Raw genomic sequence first — 19,927 nt, forward strand, 5'->3', positions numbered from 1 at the left:
CTCAACCGCATCTTATTGTCTCTTGAATTAAGTTATAATTTCAACTGCTTACTGAGCCTATGACCTTCTCCCAAACACAAATCCCCAAATTTGCAATGCCCTTTACAAGATTTTTACAATAATAGTATTTTTCTAGTCTCTATCCAAAAACAAGTTTAATTTAAATGCCAACATTTGGATTGTTGTAAATACTTTTGCCATGTTACTGTTTACAGGATAAGTGCTTACCCTATGCAACAAGCTAGAAATTAAAGAGTTTGCTGAAGTCACCAATTTCTCTCATAAATCTATACGATTAAAAAAGGAACCATTTTCCACAAATTGGAGTTTGCTGATTGCATATTCAGATGCTAAAAATTCAGTTCCTGATAAAAGTATCTTGCGATTCCATATCCATCATTTAACTTTTTCAATAAAAGTAACTCTATGCTGAGATCTATAAAGTACCATACTGCCAACCAGCCAGATTTAGTTTGCAAATAGTAAAATAACCAATGAATTATTAAACTCCCACAGAAATATAAAACAAGAAGCTCCAGAGCAGCATCCAGCAATAGCCATAAGATACTATCAAAAGATAAGCTTAAAATTCAAAGGTCTTCTTCAGGGGTTAAAATTAAATCCACGGAAAGAAAACTATTTAATCCTCACCCGTAATAAGTTGATAATGTTTCCAAATTATATAATCATACCTACAGTTAAATGCCAGAGAGTAAAAGGACAAGTAGAAAGGAAAATGCTCCAAATGCTTAATTCACATTCATCTTAAGAAGCAAATCTAGGTGAAAGTGGTGAATAACGAGTACCTCTTGTGGTGCAGCACAGAGCATGTAGAAACAATGGTAATTTCGCTCAGGATCAGACACTTGACAAACACGGGATCTTTCCAGCAAATAAGTTCTAACAGCAGCCCCTGAGATCCTTCCCTTGTCATCAAACTGAATCTCCACGAACTTACCGAAACGACTGCAACTCGTAGCACATATTAAGAATGTTGAGATTGTCAGAATAGAAGTGATAAGTGTCCTAACTTTATCAAGTTTATGATCATATAAACCTCCAACCTCGAATTATTGTTTCTCACAGTCTTTGCATTACCAAATGCTTCCAGAACAGGATTAGACTGGGGAAAAAAGACAATAAGAGCAAAAACAGCATAAGCATAAATTCTTTTGTTAGACTATCCACTGTTTTAGTGAACATTGAAAACTCAGATGCTAATTTTCAGAATATCAAATTTAATGGTTTTCAATTTGTACCTCCAGAACTTGCTGCTCAACCGTCCTGCCCTCAGCTGCCGCTCGACCTCCCATGTATGCAAGATACCTCATCAGCTGCTTAGTACTTTCTGTTTTACCTGCCCCACTCTCACCACTAACTAAAATTGACTGATTTATTCCATCATTCATCATTAGTCTGCAGCCACCAACAAAGATGTTCATATACATGACAAAAGAAAGAGGGACATGAAGTGTTCAATTTAACCAAGTCCAACCTGTATGCAGCATCTGCAACAGCAAAAGGGTGAGGGCTGAGCTCCCCAAATGCAGCACCTTTATACTGTTGCATCATATGGTTATCATACAGATGAGGTAACCTTGTAAAAGGGTTCACGGCTATTAATATATTTCCTGTGTAAGTCTGAAGAATTCAGCAGATCAGCTTCCACAATTTAAATTTTCTAGGAAAACTTTCCTAAAGAAAAAGAAAAGTACTAGATTTTCTGAGCGACGAAAGAACAATGCACTGCTTACATATATTTCATTGATATCATATCTACTCCTTAGATTGTATAGAACTCCTGGTTCGTGTAAATAAGCCAATCTTGTCATATCATCCACTCCACATGGCGGGGCCTCCGCATCTTTAGGGTAAACATTGGTAGACTTGACAACAACCTGGGATGAAATAGAGTGCAACCTTAGTCCAAGTAGTTTCCTTATAACCAAGCAAACATTTAATAGAGGTCTATGATTAAGATGACTAATGATCCTCCACAAAATTCTGGCGACCATCACTTGACATATAGCCATTATGTACCTTGTCAGGTGATCAAAACTACGCAATGAGAAGAATCATGAGAAAAAACTCACCGTCTTCCCTGACGTAGTAAGAACTTTAACTTCTTGACCATTGACCTCCACAACTTCCCCATCTATCCAGGCTACATCGGGATCTTCTACCCAAACAAGAGAACCTATCCCTAAGCTGATTAAAGCAGCCTGCAAAGCCAACATTTTTTTAGGTAGTAATCATCAAGAATAATGAACAATGAATTTTTACTAATAAGAAGATGCTGTGCCCAGAGATCCATCAACAGGAATGAGGGAATAGTACAAACTAGTAACTTAGTTCTGACTATCCATATAACAAAAGCACTATGTATCAACTCCGAGCATCAGAACTGCAGCAATCTGCTAACATAATGTTACAGATCATTGTTAACCAATGATTGGAAATATATCCATACTTACAGCAGTAAACAGTTTCTTCCAAGTAACCAATTTACTGAATCCACCTTAACAAGCCATTTGATAAAATCAACAACCAAATGCACACAAGATTTGGGATGATCAGACTATGGCAAATAAGCATCTATATGATGAGGAAAACAGAAATCTTTTGCATATGTTGAATGGAAAAACAACATATATCATTGAGATGTTTATGTGAAATCAGTCACTTCAGCAGTTCAATACAAGGTTCATTTTGGAGAATCAGGAAAAGGATGAACAGGAAGAACTAAGAAACATGTGGAACATTTATGAATAAACATCTTAGTTACATTGTTTTCCTTTGCCTAACTCACTACTTTGGAAAAAAACCCAAAACATATTTCTGGTAAGAATCAGCCATCTCTTAGGTTCCATAACTAAAACTTTAGTCATATAATATATCCGCAGTCGAAGGATAAGAAAGGAACAAAAGAAAACTATAATGCATTTTCACAATCAAACTATTTAAGAAAGCATATAAAAAGAATATTAGATTAATAACTAAAAAACGCAAATTTATTTTGGCATGTCAATCTTACAATGCAGGCTGTTTGGCATCTCTTTTGTGATTAAACCTCTACCTCAACTTGTAAAGCAAGCATTTTATGAAGTAAACCAGGATGACAAAAGAATAGTCTAAATCGACAATTTGCAATTAGGCCCGAACCAATTGGCCTGAATTACAAAATCCCAAAGATCTGAATTGATTGTTCAATCAAATCCAGCAAACAGGATGTTCAAATCAGAATATAAAAAAAAACAGACTAAGAGCACATGAACTCGAATTAAGGTGCAGCCGTGCAAAACCACAACAAAATGAATAGGAAATTAAAATTGAAGGAAAGTTTCTTGAGAGGAAGTAAACGGGGATTCAATAAACGCAGAGTTAGATAAACAACTGAACAACAAACTACTCAGGGATTAAGATCAGAAAGCCACGCTTGAATTAATACAAAAAATCACAAGGAGGAGTAGGAACCACTACCATTTCTGAACAGCTTCAATCAGAGAGAGATCAGAAACTTCAGTAACGCCGCGATCAACACTTGAGACCTCCACCAAGCATCCTAATGTCGATAGTCCTACTACCTACTGATTCTCACACACTATCTACCACTCTTCCAACGACAATGGACAAATGCAAAAAGAAAAAGAAAAAAAAGTATACATGTACATATGCGTGTGCGTTTGTGCTGCAATATTAGATCTGGAAGCAAAAATGAGCTTCGCTATTCTTATGTTTTTCTTGATTCCAACCAAGAACAAGTACGATTCTGCTTCAAAAGGTAGGAAAATTGAAGTGGTTTCCTCTAATTTAACATGGGAATGAGAGAGAGAGAGAGAGAGAGAGATTAAAAGTTAAAACCCCCCTTGAATCTTTGATGAGTCTTTTCCTTGTCCAGCGCGCAGAAGAGAGAACAGGCAAACCTTTTGATTTTTGGTTTTCTTTTTTCTTTTCTTTTCTTTTCTTTGGTCTAATAGATGGTCTTGTCCACGTTGTTTGGGATTTGGTCCGAGTTTTCATATGACGAAAATCTAGCTCTTTTTTTTTTTTCCCCTTTGAGGGTATCTAGCTACTAGTAATTAATTGCTAAGTTTAGAATATGGGAAATTATAAACAATTAATAAAGCGCGTACTTGTGTGGATTTTAAATCCCCACATTGCCCCTGCTATATACCCGTTATTACGCAGAGGGGCAATCCTTCAGACAGCTCAATTACGCGGACAACGTTGTCGGCTCAGGCTGTCCCCACCATTTGAATTGCCAGAGCGGAAACGTCATTAAGTAGCAGTAATACTTTTCAAGGATCTTTTATTCTTTACATTTCACGGTCATTCACAATATAATATAAAATAACACAATGTGGTGGTGGGAGTTTTATGCGAGAAGAAAATAATAAAAACTCTGCTACAGTAAAAAATTTTAAAAACACCCCAAAAAACAATTAATTCAAACGGAGACAGAGTTTTTGGGAGAAATGGAAGGATAAAAAGTTCCAAAAGAATAAATAAATAGAATTGAACTTTACTTCGAATGCAAAAAAACATGGGTCCGTTTGGATTCCTTATTTTTGCTTCTGTTTTTTAAAAACTGTTTGTCACATTTCAAATGTTACAGCAAATTTGGATTTCAAAAAAAATTTCAAAAACACCCATATCCAAATATTATATCAAAAATAACTTCAAATATATATTTAATATGTATATTTCAATTATGTATATTATATATATATTATATTAATATAAATTGAAATATACAAATTGAAAATTTTATATTTATATATTATATATTATATAAATTGAAATATACATTAATATTATACATAATATTGTATATTATACATAATATAATATACATAATATGTAATATTGTATACATAAATGTATAAATATTTATACATAATATATTATGTACATTATATTATAATATATACATTATTAATGTACTTTCATTATTATGTACATTATTGTGTATAATAATGTATAATAATGTTATAATATATAATATATAATATACATAATATGTAATAATGTATAAATGTATATTATGCATAATATATTATATTATGTATATTGTATTATATCTATACAATATTATGTATATTATACAAATTGAAAATTTTATATTATATATTTATATATTATATATTATATAAATATTTATATAATGAAATATACAATAAATATTACAAATTGAAATATTATATAAACACCATATTTATAATATTATAATATTTATAATTAATATTAATGTATATTATATATATTAAATATTTATTTATTTATTTATTCATATTATAAATATTTTATTTTATTTATAATATATTTTATATATTTATAATATATTTATATAAATTATATATAACATGATATATAATATATATTATATATATTATACATTTATATAAATGTACATTTATACATAATATATATATTTATGTATATTTATAATATACATTTATATTATGTATTATATATAATATAATACATTTATACATTTATACATTTATATTAATTATATTAATACATTTATACATAATATTAATATATATTTATAATATATTAATTTATACATTTATATAATATTCATTTATAATTTATACATTTATAATAATATACACTTATACATTTCTAAATATATTTATATTATGTATTATATATAAAATAATACATTTATAATACATTTATATATTTTTATATGAATATATAAATATATTTGTTTATAAATATTTATAAATGTATTATAAATGCATAAATATATATTTATATAACAATATAAAAATTATTTATTAATATTTATACATTTTACATTTATATTAATTATACATTTGTACATTTATAAATATATATATATTATGTATTATATATAATATAATACATTTATATATTTTTATATAAATATATAAATATATTTATTTATAAATATTTATAAATGTATTATAAATGCATAAATGCATATAAATATTTAAACAATAAAAATTATAAATTATAAAAATACTCAAAAATATGTTTTAAAAATACCTCTAAAAATAATCCAAAAAACATCTACAGTAAAAGTTTTTCATATAGTTTTTGAAAAATAACCCCAAAAACAACTAATCCAAACGGACTTGTATTTCAAAAACGAAATGCTACAGTGTTGTTTTTTAAAAACAACACCAAAAACAGCTAATTCAAATGGACCCCTTGTCTTTTGGTTAAGTAAAAGAATTCCTTAATATCGCTTTAGTAGTTAGGCATTCTTTTTTGTTTTGCATTTTTTATTGTCCCAGGAATCCAATAGAGAAAATTCAATTTTTTGATCTCTCGTCAGCCATATAAATTTTCTTTCCCTTTACAATCACACAACATGTGGGAATTTTTAAGTGAGAAGAAAATAAGAGATTTATACAAAAATAGAAGGAGAAAAAAGTCCCAAAAAAAAAGGTCTATCAAGTAAAAGAATTCTTTAATGTCGTTTTTAGTTGTTAAGTACTCAAGTTATGTGATTTAACTTGTAAAACTTACATACCAGTTATCCTTTCTTTTCTTTTTTTGATCCCAAAACTCCCAAAAAGGAAAAAGAAAATGAAATTTTTGTGGCCTTCTCTTCCATATGGAGTATGAGTTTTCTCTTGTAAACTTCCAAACTAAGCAAAGGTTATCAACTCTCTCTAAATTGAAAAAAAATTATTAGTTACCACGTCCTTACTTACCTGTACATTTGCTCCACTTGTGAAGCGAATAATGATGGCCGACAGTAGACGTCCCAATTAGAGTAGAAAGTTGCGGTTAAAAAGTTGCGCCACTCCCATTTTTTGAAGGAAAGATGATTAAATTGTTACATTTTCAGTTTGGTGCTATTAAAAGTGTCATATTTTTAAAAAAATTATCTTAAAATATTCGTCATATTTAACATTTATAATTATTTTGTACTCTGAAATTCCCCTTATATTTTTCATTAATGATGCATAAAAACAAATACGATGAGATTGATTTCTACTCTTTAGTTTGACCAGCACATAATTAAAGACAAAAGTGTTACAAAAGGGAAAAAAAAATTTAGTGAAATATACTGTACATAAAAAGCACATATCTCCAAACATGACTAAAAATATGAAACGGAGGGAGTATCAAGAATCAGCAGCTTCGTCTCTCACATGCTATTGACTATAAGTATACCTTTTAAGAGCATGGGATTCTTCAAGCTTGGCATACATTTGCTGTCTATCCAATCTTTCTAGGTACTACTTTTCACGTAGTTATATTTCCTAATATCTCCTAATTCTACGTATAGAATGACCAACTATATGCTAGGTAATGATAGTTTACTTTGACAATCCAATACTTAAAAAAGAAGCATGAAATTGGTGACACATTGTACTCGAATGCAATCCTTCAATAGAAAATTGATAGAAAAAAAAAGAAGGGGTGGACGAATGTAGTAAATCCTTGTGTGCAAAGGTAAAATCAGGCAAGTACGTAGTAATACTCCTTATTAATATATCTATATTAAAATGTAACTTTTTAATCCAAATATCTATATTATTATTTCCTTTAATACCTCTCAAACCATGTCCTCTTTTTTAACCACGTTCACCTTCTTGTAACTACTACTTCCTGGCCAAACCAATTTAGATGCTGCACAAATTCTGAAATGCTTAGAAAGATTTGTTGGGGGGAGGAAAAAGAAAGAAAAAGGAACAGTAGCGTATAAAGAAAGGAAACGAGGTTATAACACAGCGGAGAATACCCGGATGATAATTGAATGATTTGATCTAATTTAGATTATCTTTTGATGCCTTTTCCAAGCAATAAACTGCATCCAATTGACTTGTAGTCATTCCCCATCCCGAGTTCTATCTGTTTGGTGGATTTCCAAGATGACATATTCCAGGTGACAAATTGACCGCTGAAGCCCCGCGTGAATGATCCAGCGGTAGCACCTCTCACTGGTGATCACTTGGTCCCAAGATCGAGTCTCTACTCTGCTGGATTCCTCCGCACACTTATCGTGTTTGGGTCGGATTGGAGTGCCAGGCCCGGATCGCAGGGGATTACTCGGGTCCCGTAAGGATTGACCGGGACACCCTGTGTCGAAAAAAATAATAATAAAAAAAAATTGACCGCTGAAAACGAAAGGTGAGAGGCGCAGGTGGTAGTTTTGTTGATTTGTTGCCACTGAAGGGCATCCATGGAAAATCATTAATGGACAGAAACTTAATCAAGATCTATGAATGTGACTTTTAACTGCCGCTGTAATTATCCTAGACACATCACAGTTGCAACATGAAAGCAACATAAACAGCGCAGAATATTTAGGGCAGATAAATCCACAAAATTAATCCCAGTCAGCGATCGTCAAATATACATTACTTGGAGACAAACACCAATGATAACCTGGGAAAAATTTTACCGTGCTCCTCGCTCCTCGCTCCTCACTGTCACTGGAATTCCCAGTTGCCCGGAGATGTATCGATAAACGTGCCGTGTGTCGCATCGCAAATACAGTACATATTTTAATACAATAATTTTTATCTTCTAAAATAAATAATGTTGTAGTAATTATTTATTTCGAATAAAATTCTAAACAATCTCCTACCCGACCCGACGCGTTCATGTGCGCGTGGATGAGGAATAATTTGCTGCGAAGAAAACTTTCATATTAAAAGGAGAACTACTTAGCTGCACGACATTGGGCTCCGAGGAAAGGCAACTATCTTTCGACGGATTTGAGGACGTTCACCAAGTGTGACTAAGACTATTATTTTATTATTGTAATAATAGGTTAATGAAGAATCTGATCAACGATGTAGATCGCAGGTCATCCTTTCGGTCCAATTGCGGCCGCTCATCTTCAAAGATAGCTGTTTCTACGTCACCGCCACAACAGGCGGGGATCGATTGTTGTCTTGGAAGCAGAATGGGTGAAAAAGTTTTTTTTAAAAAAGTTACTAATAAATCAGTTGACGTGTGGACCCAAAAGAGTTCCGGTAAATCACTTTTGCAGTCAGTCATTTCTATGCCCACTTGTAAAACAGAAGGTGGGGTAAAACTTGGGTCCTCCATTTTCGATACAATTTTTTTTTTGGGGGGTCAATTTTGTTTACTTGCGGCTTCCAACTTCTTCCATTCCGTGAATATTTCAGGTGCGAAAAGTCCATGCAAACAACGAAGGATTCTTAGACGCCACACCAGTGATATTGGACTGAACCAAATGGGCCTTTTCTTGCCTCTTAAAGTTGGTCATTGCAGAAAACAGGTCAGATTTGCACTGCTTGGGCTTAACTTGTGCAAGGACATGGAAGCGGACTGCCCGTCATCGAAGCCCAGATTCCCGCATTGTACGAATCTAGTTAATGAGACACTGCATAGAAGAATCTATTTTCGGAAATGGGGATCTATTCTAAACCGTGTTTGCACCAATATGTTTCTCCACGGACTGTTGTCAAGAATTTTAGAAGAACTTTACAATGTAAAGGCTTGTTTCCTAGGATGAATTTTTGCCCGAAACAGAAAAAATAAAGGTAGGTGCGATTTTTTTTCAGACCCCGGGGGGGGGGGGGGTGGGGGGCAAATTCCTGAGCTTCACTTCTTTTTTCCGAAACACAATCGAAGCAAATTAGCCCTGTCTGCTCATACATGCAGAAACAACGATTACGCTACCGAAATTCGAAAATGGAGAATCAACGTACCTTCAAAGATAGAGCTGCAGCAGAAATTTCGAAGTTCGATTGTTCGAATCTGGATTCAGTTTAAATCTGTACGGAAAACGGAGAAGAAAACAGAACCTTCCGGAATAGTAAAATTTGCAACTGAGAAACGAATGGATTTTGCAGCAGAGATTTTAAAAGGAAAATGAATTTTAAGGGCGGGAACTGAGAAAGGTAGCTGGGAGTTTCTTTGTGAAATTACCATCTACTCCTCTGCAGTTTAGACCCTTTTTTTTGGGTAGAAACATTTTTCTTTTCTTGGAAAGTGTTGAAATGTATTTTTTTTTTATCGCAATTTTCAAGCTACACATAGAAATTTTGTTTATGTAAGCAGTATCTTATTCTTTTTCAATGTTGTTGGTGCGTTTAATACAATTGAAGTTTGAAAACTGAAGTTTGAAATCTGAAATATGAATCCATTAAATTATTGAATTATTAAGTTGAATTATCAAAATGTACTAAGTGAATAGATTATCACTTACTTTTGGAAACAAATTTTACCTAGAAAATTCAGTGTCATTTAATTAATTCATATGTCAAATTTTTAATTATCAAACACATCTAAACATATTAAAATCTGAATCCATTAAGTTTAAGTGGTGAATGAATTTTTCATTTTTTTTCATTTTTTTTAAGAATTAGATAGTTATACAATTCAATCTAATCAAGTAAACTACTGGGAGATGTATACCTTGTGGATGTGCAACTTTTTTTTTTCCACAATAAAAGGGTAAGATTTTATTTTTTTTTTGTAACATCAAAGGTAGAAGTTATTAGAAATTTGTTTGCACAAAAAAAAAAAAGTGGAAGCTATTGGAAGTTAAAACAAAAGAAGTTATAGAATGTTGTTAAAATTGAATAAGTATTATTAGTTTGTTTGCGGTGGTTGTATGTACAAATTTCTTACTTATTTGAAGGTAAAACTAGAATAACAAATAATGACATGAAATCTCAGTTATATGGCAACTTTAAAACAATATGACGTTATTTGCTCCTAAAGTTTTAATTATCAGTCCTACAATATTTTGACCATGTTTCAAAGAGGAGAAAGTATTAGAGTAATCAAGTAGTACCAAGAATTATAATACCACAAAAGATTTATCTTTTCTGTCTATCTTTCTTTTGCCCTACTAGAACAATTCAACTACGAACAAGAAAAATCTACAAGTTTCAACTCGTTTTGTCTTTTCAATCTTCTGACTTGAAAGGAAGACAAATTGCATTCTAGAGAACAGGCTCATAAGTGTCCCTTGAGCAGGTAACAGTTTACAATGCATCTTAGCTCTTTGATATAGAAACTATCCAAAATTTCTATGTACGCTGAGCTAAGTGAACTTACAAAAAAACTGCCATTTGGGACTAGCTAGTTATGATGGCATGTTCCATGACACAAGGCCTGAGTATAACAAATCTGGAGAATGCTTTTCCTAGTAAATATTGATAAGGTGCACTTGCCCAAAAAGGGTTCAAGATGAAGATAAATCTTCAACAATGTTTAAGGTTGATTGGGGGGCACGAGACTAAAGAAAGTGTTACATCTTGGCTGTTTCAGAAATGATACGCTCAATTTCTTCAAGAAGCCGCTCTTTTTCTTTTGCCAAATCCTCATTCTGCTTCTGAAGCTCTTCTATCTGCTTGGTTTGCTCAGAGTCCTTCCTGAAAATTACCAGATTACTTTGTTAAATCTTAAGAATTTGGTTTCTGGACTATCTCAAAAAGATAAGTTGATCTGATATCAGGACCACAAGAGCAAATGAAATGGAAACAACACAACGAAGCACAAGTTTGAGCAGATTGTATTTAGAACTGATAGACTGCTGTACATGCTGTTCTAAACCAATCCTATATTCCTAGAGCTGCAGCAAACTTGTGGTTTGTGCGATAGACTGCTTGAAATACATCAGACACCAGATAGTCCAAAGTGGTACTACGCACGAGAGCAGCCTTCCTGACAGAAGATATATTTAGCTGAGGCCTATTAGGGATCAGTGGACTGTTAGATGCAGAACTGTTATGAGAACACCTGTTTGCTCTAGCAAACATACACCAAAAAGGTAAAGAGAAGACTTCCAGTCGAACAATATTTTGCTCATGCTGTGCTTTATCTTTTGCAACCAATAATCCTCATTCTTCTTGATATTATATGTGACTTTAGATAAATGATGTGCACAAATTGTGAGTTTTCAAAGGCAGACAAGAAGATTCTGCCTCTAGCAAAGTTGAGGCTGGGGTTTAATCTACTTCCATATCCCTATGTCCCCAAAAAAAGGGATGATAATAATAATAATAATAATAATAAAAGGGTAAGCACGTAGGGTGATATAATCAAGAATAGTGGAAAGTTTCTTTATAATCAGTAAACAACCTGCAATCCGGCAAGTCTAGTTTAACATATCAAGGACAAGGAGATAACAATTACCTGTTCATGAAAGACAAGTTGAGTTTCAGTGAGCGCACTTCCTTCTCAAGGTTTTCACATCTCTTCAAAATGGATTGCATATCAGAAGGAACTGCAGGTGTCAAATTTCTTTCCTTCGCTTCTGCCATTCTACATCACGCATAGGAGATTTCTTAGAAAGAAGTTTATCTATCTATTAAACTGCCTTGACAGCAGATAAGAACATGCTGGAGAACATCAAAGGCAGATACATACTTTCGAGACCTCTCCACCCTGCGCTTCTTAGTGGGATCTCCTTGTTCCACTGTAAAACACATTCTGATCAGAAGTGCTGAAATCATTGCACACTTTTTACAGCACACAATTAGACATTCAATCATTTTTCATTTATAAAAGAGCTAGTGTTTGTACAGAAATTAGAACTTGTAGCAACATCAAATGATGGAGTTTGAATGAAGATCCTTTTTGGCCAATCAAAGTCGGGCCCACCCATAGAAGTCAAAAACCACAAAAAAAAAAAAAGGAAAAGCAAAGATGAAAACAGTCAATTAACAACAGGAAGCATATTTCATCCTACTAGTTGAACTGAATATTCCCCAAGTTCATATCACTTCCTTAGCTTAATTTGCAAGATCACTTCATTATTACATCATTATTCTGAAAGGCGTTTATACAAGGAAGGACGAAGTTGAGGAACATCAGTAGAACATCTAGGCACACCTTTCTCACAACAGCAAACTGCAACAAAATTTCCACCAATAATCCTTAACCTCCAAATAGAAAACCAAGATCACAGAAAGACTGATCAATGGAGGACGAGCAGGGAAAAGAAAACATGAAATGCACTTGTTTCTGTTTCATTTCAAGCTTTGGCATATCCAGCACAGCAAGACTTCTCTTCTACTTAAAAGAACAATGGTATAATCCTATTATAAGCACCCAGCTTTCTTAATCATATGGCTGTCAAAAATTAGGAGGGTCTTGCAAGAATTCAATCACTGAAACACCATTGCCACCATACGGTCTCTGCCTTTTGACATAATATCCCACTATAGGATGTGTTGGCAAGAGTCCCTCTACCCTACCATATGCCTCTTAAATTCACTAGTATGGACCTGAATTGGGTACATGAGAGCATCTATGCAGTGAACCAAAGCACATTCAAAAACTGGCTCTAAAGAATTATGCTTTAATGCCCTTTATCACTGATTCATGCACTTTAATCTATTGCCAATTAAATGAGCTAGAATTTAGATTGATGCTTATTTGTAGAAAATATGAATAAGGTTCTATTGTGTTCTGCTGAAAAAACCAACTAACCACTACCTTCCAATGGCCATTATAACCCTCACCTCAGCAACATGCATATGATAAAATCCCTTTCTCTTTTCCTAAGTGATCATAGACAACTTAACAAGGCACCTAAATGCCAAGGATGCTTCATAAGTACAAGATAAGCTCAATTACCTGAACCAGCTGATGTTACAGATCCATATCGAACTAAGCCTTCTTTCTGGTAATAATGCACACACAAATTACAGTATTTGATTAGAAAGTTGTACCTTACCTAGTTTACTTTTGAAAGTTCACTGAATTACATAGTTTTAAAATACCTTTTTATCATCTTTCAAGTTATTGTACATACGCTCTCTGACATCTGTCAACCAAGAGCACAATGAATACATTAATCATTTTTTTTCTTAGCTTTAGGGAAATTATGAGTTTTGTCATGATGAAATTGAAATCTAATCTTAGTGAAATGGAACACTCAATAACAAAACTATAAGAACAGCATCTGACGAAAATCTTTGCATAAGCTCATCATAACAAGAAATGCAGAGTCACTTTTACATAGCTGACAAATGATAAACCATTCAAGAGCTTCACATTTAGTCGCTTAACTGAATCATGCCAATTAAACTGTGACTTTAGTTGGAAATAGTTCTGTCATACCTTTAATTCTAGAACCATATTCTGAACTCCTTGCATAATCCACATGCTTCCTAGAGCTCTCACAGACAGTAGGAGCTTGACCTGAGGTACTAGGTCCATCACATACTTCAAAACCGGTTGAAACTACAGGTGCAGCAGCAGAGGATTCACTTTGGGAAGGTTCTCGAGATACTGTACTCATCTGAATAACATTTGTGTGAGGAATCATGCCTTCGAGGCCAAAACCAAAAGACCCTTCAACTGTTTGCATAATTGCAGCCTCTGTAATTTGAACTACAGATAAGTCATGGAAAGTTCCTTGCATCTCATGTGCCTGATTTCTTTCTTGATTCAGGACTGTGTTACCTAAGACTTCTTCAGAACCATAACATCCAAAAGAACTGTCATCAACAGCTTCTTTCTCAACCGAGTTACCAAGTTTCTTACGCTCCAGTGTACCCTTGAGCATGGTCACAACAGAAGAAATGTTGTCTACATTCCCCCCTTGTGGAGTGTTGAAATTAGAGGAAGATGAGTTGGATGGAGACATAAATGTATTCACTTGATTCGGCATCTCACCCATTGACACGTTGTTGAATCCATTTGGATTTGTATAGTATTGTTTGAAGTTGTTAATGCCATTCTCTGATATATTAGACATGGTCTCCATAGCAACTGATGTCTGTGAAGTTTGCAGGGCAGCATACCTCTTCCTACTCCAAAAGAGAAAACGACAAGTTTTACTCAATATGATCTAAAATATAATTCTAGGTACACTATCTTGAACATTATTAGTTCATAACTCTAGAAAACAACAATCTCTGCAGAAATAATACAAGTCATCCATGCATGCTTGTTTAATAACTTGCAGGAACACAACATTAAACTTATTGACTCCCAATGTCCTGTAATGAGTTAAGACGTGGCAAGTTACAGTAAAGCACCAGAAGCAACAGCCATCTAGTTCTCCTGTTTGCTTGGAAATTATTAACTATGAATCTGGTTAGAGTGGGGATTGATACCAGTTATAGTGCGGCTTTCCAACTAGGCTGTGGTACTTCATCCCCTCAGAAAACTAAACAGAATGTACTTAAACTAATGATGAAGCATAAACATGTTACCTCAATTCTGAGGAACGACTTCTCGTCATAGGTTGGCAACTATGAAACCAAGCCTGCATGTGATGTGTAACGCATAAGATTGTTTCAGAAATTATAATTGGATTTTGTGCTTCTGCAGTTTATTCATAGACTCAAACCTTAGCCAGAAACAAATCGCTCGCTTGCACTTCTTTTTCAACTGCATTCCTGAAAAAGTTTATGCAGAAGTCAGACCCTGGACTACTGTACCAGCAGAGGAGATTTGACAAAATAAGAAGGCAAATATCTGAATAATCATTTTGGAACAGAAGGTTAAATGATTAAACACCTCGTTAGCCAGTGAAGAATTGTGAATGTTAATCAAGAAGGATGCCATCTCATATTGGATTGATGAAGAGGGCATGAAAAAGTTTTTATTTGAAAGTAGATGTATGCTAATGAAACTGACAGCAATGCAATAAAGTTCAATTCTTTCCAGGATTTAAAAATTTAAGCAGGAAAAGTGGAAGAGATCATACTTTTTTAAGTAATATGCATGTCAAAGGAAAAAATGAAGTTAAAGATGCTGTCAGATGAATCAAAGATATAACAGTACACATGACTACAGTACCTGACTGGATGTTGGTTGAGTTCATTCAAATTTTCGCCTGCATTGAAAGTATTCTGTGGGAACAAGATCTCATCGCTTCTTTTTTTTGGAAACACTCCTTCATGTTGGTTTGACAAATTGGATGCTTCAGCAGAGATCCTAAATTATTGCATAAGCATTTTGTATCCATGTAATTAAAATTATACAAGGGAAGATGAAAGCAAGTGTACAACTTTCAGGATACTTAATCGATGTTCCTATCATTTTATGAAAAAGCAACTGCATTGGTATTCTGCTAAGCAGGATATAAGACATGCAAGTAGCAGTCCCAGCAATAAACCCCATTTATCCAGAAAAGCCAAAAAGTTCCAACAAATGCTCAAGTTCAAGCATTTTAAATGTCACATAATTGGTGTAAAAAAGTATTCTACATCGATTAATTCTATGGATCTTTAGATGACTGTACAGATGCTCACTTCTTACTAAAAACATGAATATCCAATTCCAAGGTGATGACATGTTTCCAAAGTAGAAAGACAAACAGCTAGTTGTTTATCTTCTAACTTTTCCCCGTTTCAAACACGAAAAGTCATTGCTGTGATTCATGAAACAAGTTATGCAGTTTTAGATGTTCATTTAAATGGATCCTACTATCTATCCTTCACTTATACGAATCAGCTAGAACTGGAAAAGCAGAATCAGACTCCACTACAACACCATAATAAGAGAAGTATTTGTGTCAATCTTCTTATATGAGTTTTAACAATTCGTTAGACTAACCTCCTTGATGCCTTTCGAGTACGATGTGCAATGCCAGCAGGACTGCAGCCATTGTTCTGCAAGAAAATGAATATCAATTAGGATAGAAACTCACAGAACCTGCAAAAGTTCAAAATAACATGCAACGCCTTGAAGCAAATAGGATAAACACAAATTTTGGTGCCATAGGGGTAAACATCTGAATCTTTCTCAAGAGACTTAAGTGAAGCAGAGTCATCAATTACAGCCTTTTTCTTGGTAAGTAGAATAGGGAATCAAAGAATAAATGTATATTTCAAACACATGCTTGTCAAACATAAGCTGAAATTTCAGTCTCTACATGTTCATCTGCTGGTTACAGTTATAAGATTTATTTAATGATCAAACGTAATAAAGAGCTACATCAACATACTGTGATTGAAAAAATTTGTCAAGTAGTCTCATGGTTTTAAATTAAATAGCTTCTGTTGCTTATCATGGTACTTATCTTTCCCAAACAAACCCTACATACCAGGTATTAGTATTCATTTTCAATTCTAAGATAATAATGCAACATCACAATGATGTCTTGACAAAGACAAGCCTGACGCTTATAGTTCCCTGGATAACATGTTACAGCTGAATCGCACAGCTAGTACAAGTTGGCAATTTTAGTTTGAGACTCAAGACCTTTCCTCTTTTTCCTTTAGAACTACTATAAGTCAAACATACCATTGAAGTACCATACCTCTAGCCAACTTGACCAAACTGTTATGATGGTAGTACTAAAGTTGGATTAAGACTAGAAATCATCATCCAAACACTTGATGCTTCTCCATGCCTTTTGCATATGCAGACACTCTACTCATAGTCGCATATAAAACGATGAGAGACCAAAATGTTCAGACACTAAAAGTACTGGGAATAAAGGATACTTGAGCACGAGATTGAAGCAAACAACATTAAACCAATATATCTGTATCTTCATTCATATAAATACCCAAAAACTCTAAATCAAAATTGAGACCCTAACATATTTCAGAACTCTATCACGTATGATATGCAAAATTTGCAAAAAAGATTATGTAATTCTTGCCTCTCCATTTGTGAGCCAACTCTTAAAGAGTTCCTCGCTATCTGCTCTGAAGTTCTGAGATAGATTCTTAAAGCCCAACATCTCCATGGTTGGAATTGGCATCCCTAGTGAGCTCTCCATCATGGTTTTAATAAACAGTTCTTCACTTGTGTTTCTGTATAACTCTGAGTATGCTCTTCCCTCCATCTCCATCGACTATTTTCCTACTTCACTCCTTTATATATCCAGAGAATGAACCAAATTCTTTAGCTCCTAATCACTAAGGCCTGGTCTCATCTATCTATCAAGCTTTCTCTATCTCCCTCTTTCACCTACCAGTAACTTAAATCTCCTTCTATGGGAAAGAAGTGGAAGAAAAAGCAAAGCAGAAAATCCTTTCTAGGGAAGTAACTCTCTATCAAAAATTTGTATAACTCCACCACTTCAATCAGTGATCAGAGAAACACCTTTATTATGATGTCAGTGAACAACAATCACAAGGCTCAATTGTCTAATTGACTAAAACTGAGTTTTGGAACACGGTATCCCGAGAGAATGATTCAAACTCAATTGCAAGAGAAATCAATTATGTAAATAAATTAACAAGAAAGAACCAAAATCATTTGCAAGTCTCAATTTGCAGTCTACTTTATAGGTCACAGTGAGGCCTGTTACCAAGCCTAAGGAATGCAAGAAGCTAAGAACTAAAAGCCTAACTACTCTAACATAATTGACTTAAAAAGCTTCAAGACTAATACTTATGACTTGACAAGAATAGATCATCACCATTAAATTATATTAATGTCACTTTCAATTGGCTCCTCTTCTTCAGTTAAATTGACAGACTAATATATGTGAGAAAATCGGCAAATACATAATGGGCTCAGTAAACTGATAAAAAATCATAAAATGACTAGGCATCATTCTGATCAAGATTCCATTTACACATATTTGTCTTCTCCTTGTGTGAAAAGTAATAGGGATACCTTAATGCTGTAACAATCTTCACTTCTGCTTGTTAAACTCGGCGAAAATCTTCACTTTCAAATATCCATTCTACCCTGCTCAGAGCATCTGATCTAAGGTTCACCATTCACACTAAGTTGACCATTTTGCGGGCTATTCCTTTCCAAAATTCAAACTTCCGATTCCCATAGTTGTTTTTTTCCCTTATCAACTCTCACGAATCACTTAAAAAAAAAAAACTCGCATGAATCACTAAAAGTTAAATCTCAACTCCACCTTTTTTTTTCTCCATATTTCAATTTCAACCCTTATTAGCCTGAGAAACAAATACTAAAATTTCTCCTTATTACATGTCCATTTTTTTTTTTCAAGATTGTCTATTAGGCACGAAGTTAAGTTATATACATCCAAAAGCAAGTACTCAAACATTTGTTCAACAATAATTCATTCAGAAAAATTTTCTGTACACGTACTATTTCTTTGTGGCTGATGTGGGCTTGGATCAAATTGGATTAAAACAAGAAAATCTGCAAATTATGAACTTAAACATTATTGAATAGAAGAAAATCACTAGATTTCAGATGCATCTGACCAGCTCTACCTCTGCATGCTCCGTTTAAACACAAGGAAGCCGTTAGAATGGCGTTTTCAATCGACAGTAACATCACGCAATCAACCATCCTTCAGTACAAGATTAGTGACAGGAAAAGCTTTTGCAGCTAACGACCCCGATTTTATAGTCCAGTTTCGATTTTACCAGTTTAGATTTTTTTTATCTGCACTTAACCCCTTTTTGGAGGTAATAGACAAATAAATCATTAAACTTATTATGTTACTTACGTAGCATAATATTTTGCCTTTTTGCACTATGTAAATTACCCCCTTAGCAACAAATAAATCAAAATTACGTCATTGGTTCTGACTTTTACTTTCCTTCTATGCTTGTTAGTAGTAGTGATGGATGTAATAAATTAAAAAAAAAAAAAAAAAAAGAACCGATCGATTCATGCCAAAAAGAAAAAAAAAAAACATGCGACACTTGATTGTGCTAGTGAAATATGAGTTAGCTAAAACCATCATTTCTAACTTGTCTACGGAATTTAAGAAGATAGTTGCCTTAAATTGGTCATATGATTGGGAATTTGGGTGAAGTGAAACTAGCCAACAAATACAGGGAGATTAATCCAATTTAGCGTGAAATAGTGGCGTGGCTTAACGCTTATACCTCAACAATGTTGGTTTGTCCATGAGAACCGCCCAACTTTGTTTTATCTCTAAATCACTAAGAAAACTAGAATGGAAAATAGTTTGGATTGGTCATTTTTTGAAAAATAAGTTTTGCAACTATAATGTTACAGTAATACACAAACAAAAATAATCTCAAAAACATCAAAAATAATTTCAAAAATACCAAAAACACAAAAAAAAAAAAGCAACCTC

General features: G+C 33.6%; 2 protein-coding genes across 2 annotated transcripts; both read right to left on the minus strand.

Annotated features, from left to right (window-relative positions):
- Window positions 1-686: 686 nt before the first annotated feature.
- LOC113780099 (myosin-6-like) lies at window positions 687-3,938 on the minus strand. Its single transcript, XM_027325916.1, has 8 exons — window positions 3,481-3,938; window positions 2,094-2,222; window positions 1,755-1,898; window positions 1,496-1,641; window positions 1,260-1,416; window positions 1,065-1,123; window positions 807-966; window positions 687-692 (listed from the first exon to the last, which is right to left on the minus strand). The coding sequence occupies exons 1-8, from the start codon at window positions 3,481-3,483 to the stop codon at window positions 687-689; spliced, it is 804 nt and encodes a 267-aa protein (XP_027181717.1). The 5' UTR covers window positions 3,484-3,938.
- Window positions 3,939-10,916: 6,978 nt separating this feature from the next.
- On the minus strand, window positions 10,917-19,165 carry LOC113781542 (protein CYCLOPS-like). The gene is made up of 11 exons (XM_027327499.1): window positions 19,089-19,165; window positions 16,489-16,544; window positions 15,730-15,826; window positions 15,278-15,326; window positions 15,141-15,193; window positions 14,041-14,732; window positions 13,701-13,744; window positions 13,555-13,600; window positions 12,343-12,391; window positions 12,109-12,237; window positions 10,917-11,345 (listed from the first exon to the last, which is right to left on the minus strand). The coding sequence occupies exons 1-11, from the start codon at window positions 19,094-19,096 to the stop codon at window positions 11,222-11,224; spliced, it is 1,347 nt and encodes a 448-aa protein (XP_027183300.1). The 5' UTR covers window positions 19,097-19,165; the 3' UTR covers window positions 10,917-11,221.
- Between the last annotated feature and the right edge of the window lie 762 nt (window positions 19,166-19,927).

The sequence above is a fragment of the Coffea eugenioides genome, chromosome 8 (genome assembly GCF_003713205.1).
Source record: "Coffea eugenioides isolate CCC68of chromosome 8, Ceug_1.0, whole genome shotgun sequence".
NCBI classification, from domain to species: domain Eukaryota; kingdom Viridiplantae; phylum Streptophyta; class Magnoliopsida; order Gentianales; family Rubiaceae; genus Coffea; species Coffea eugenioides.

Coding starts and splice junctions, on each gene's coding strand:
- LOC113780099 (XM_027325916.1), bottom strand. Junction 1,124..1,259: donor TTGAGCAGCAAGTTCTGGAG/GTACAAATTGAA, acceptor TTTTTTCCCCAG/TCTAATCCTGTTCTGGAAGC. Junction 967..1,064: donor GTGAGAAACAATAATTCGAG/GTTGGAGGTTTA, acceptor TACGAGTTGCAG/TCGTTTCGGTAAGTTCGTGG.
- LOC113781542 (XM_027327499.1), bottom strand. Junction 15,827..16,488: donor ACTCGAAAGGCATCAAGGAG/GTTAGTCTAACG, acceptor ACCAACATGAAG/GAGTGTTTCCAAAAAAAAGA. Junction 11,346..12,108: donor AACTTGTCTTTCATGAACAG/GTAATTGTTATC, acceptor GGTAATTTTCAG/GAAGGACTCTGAGCAAACCA.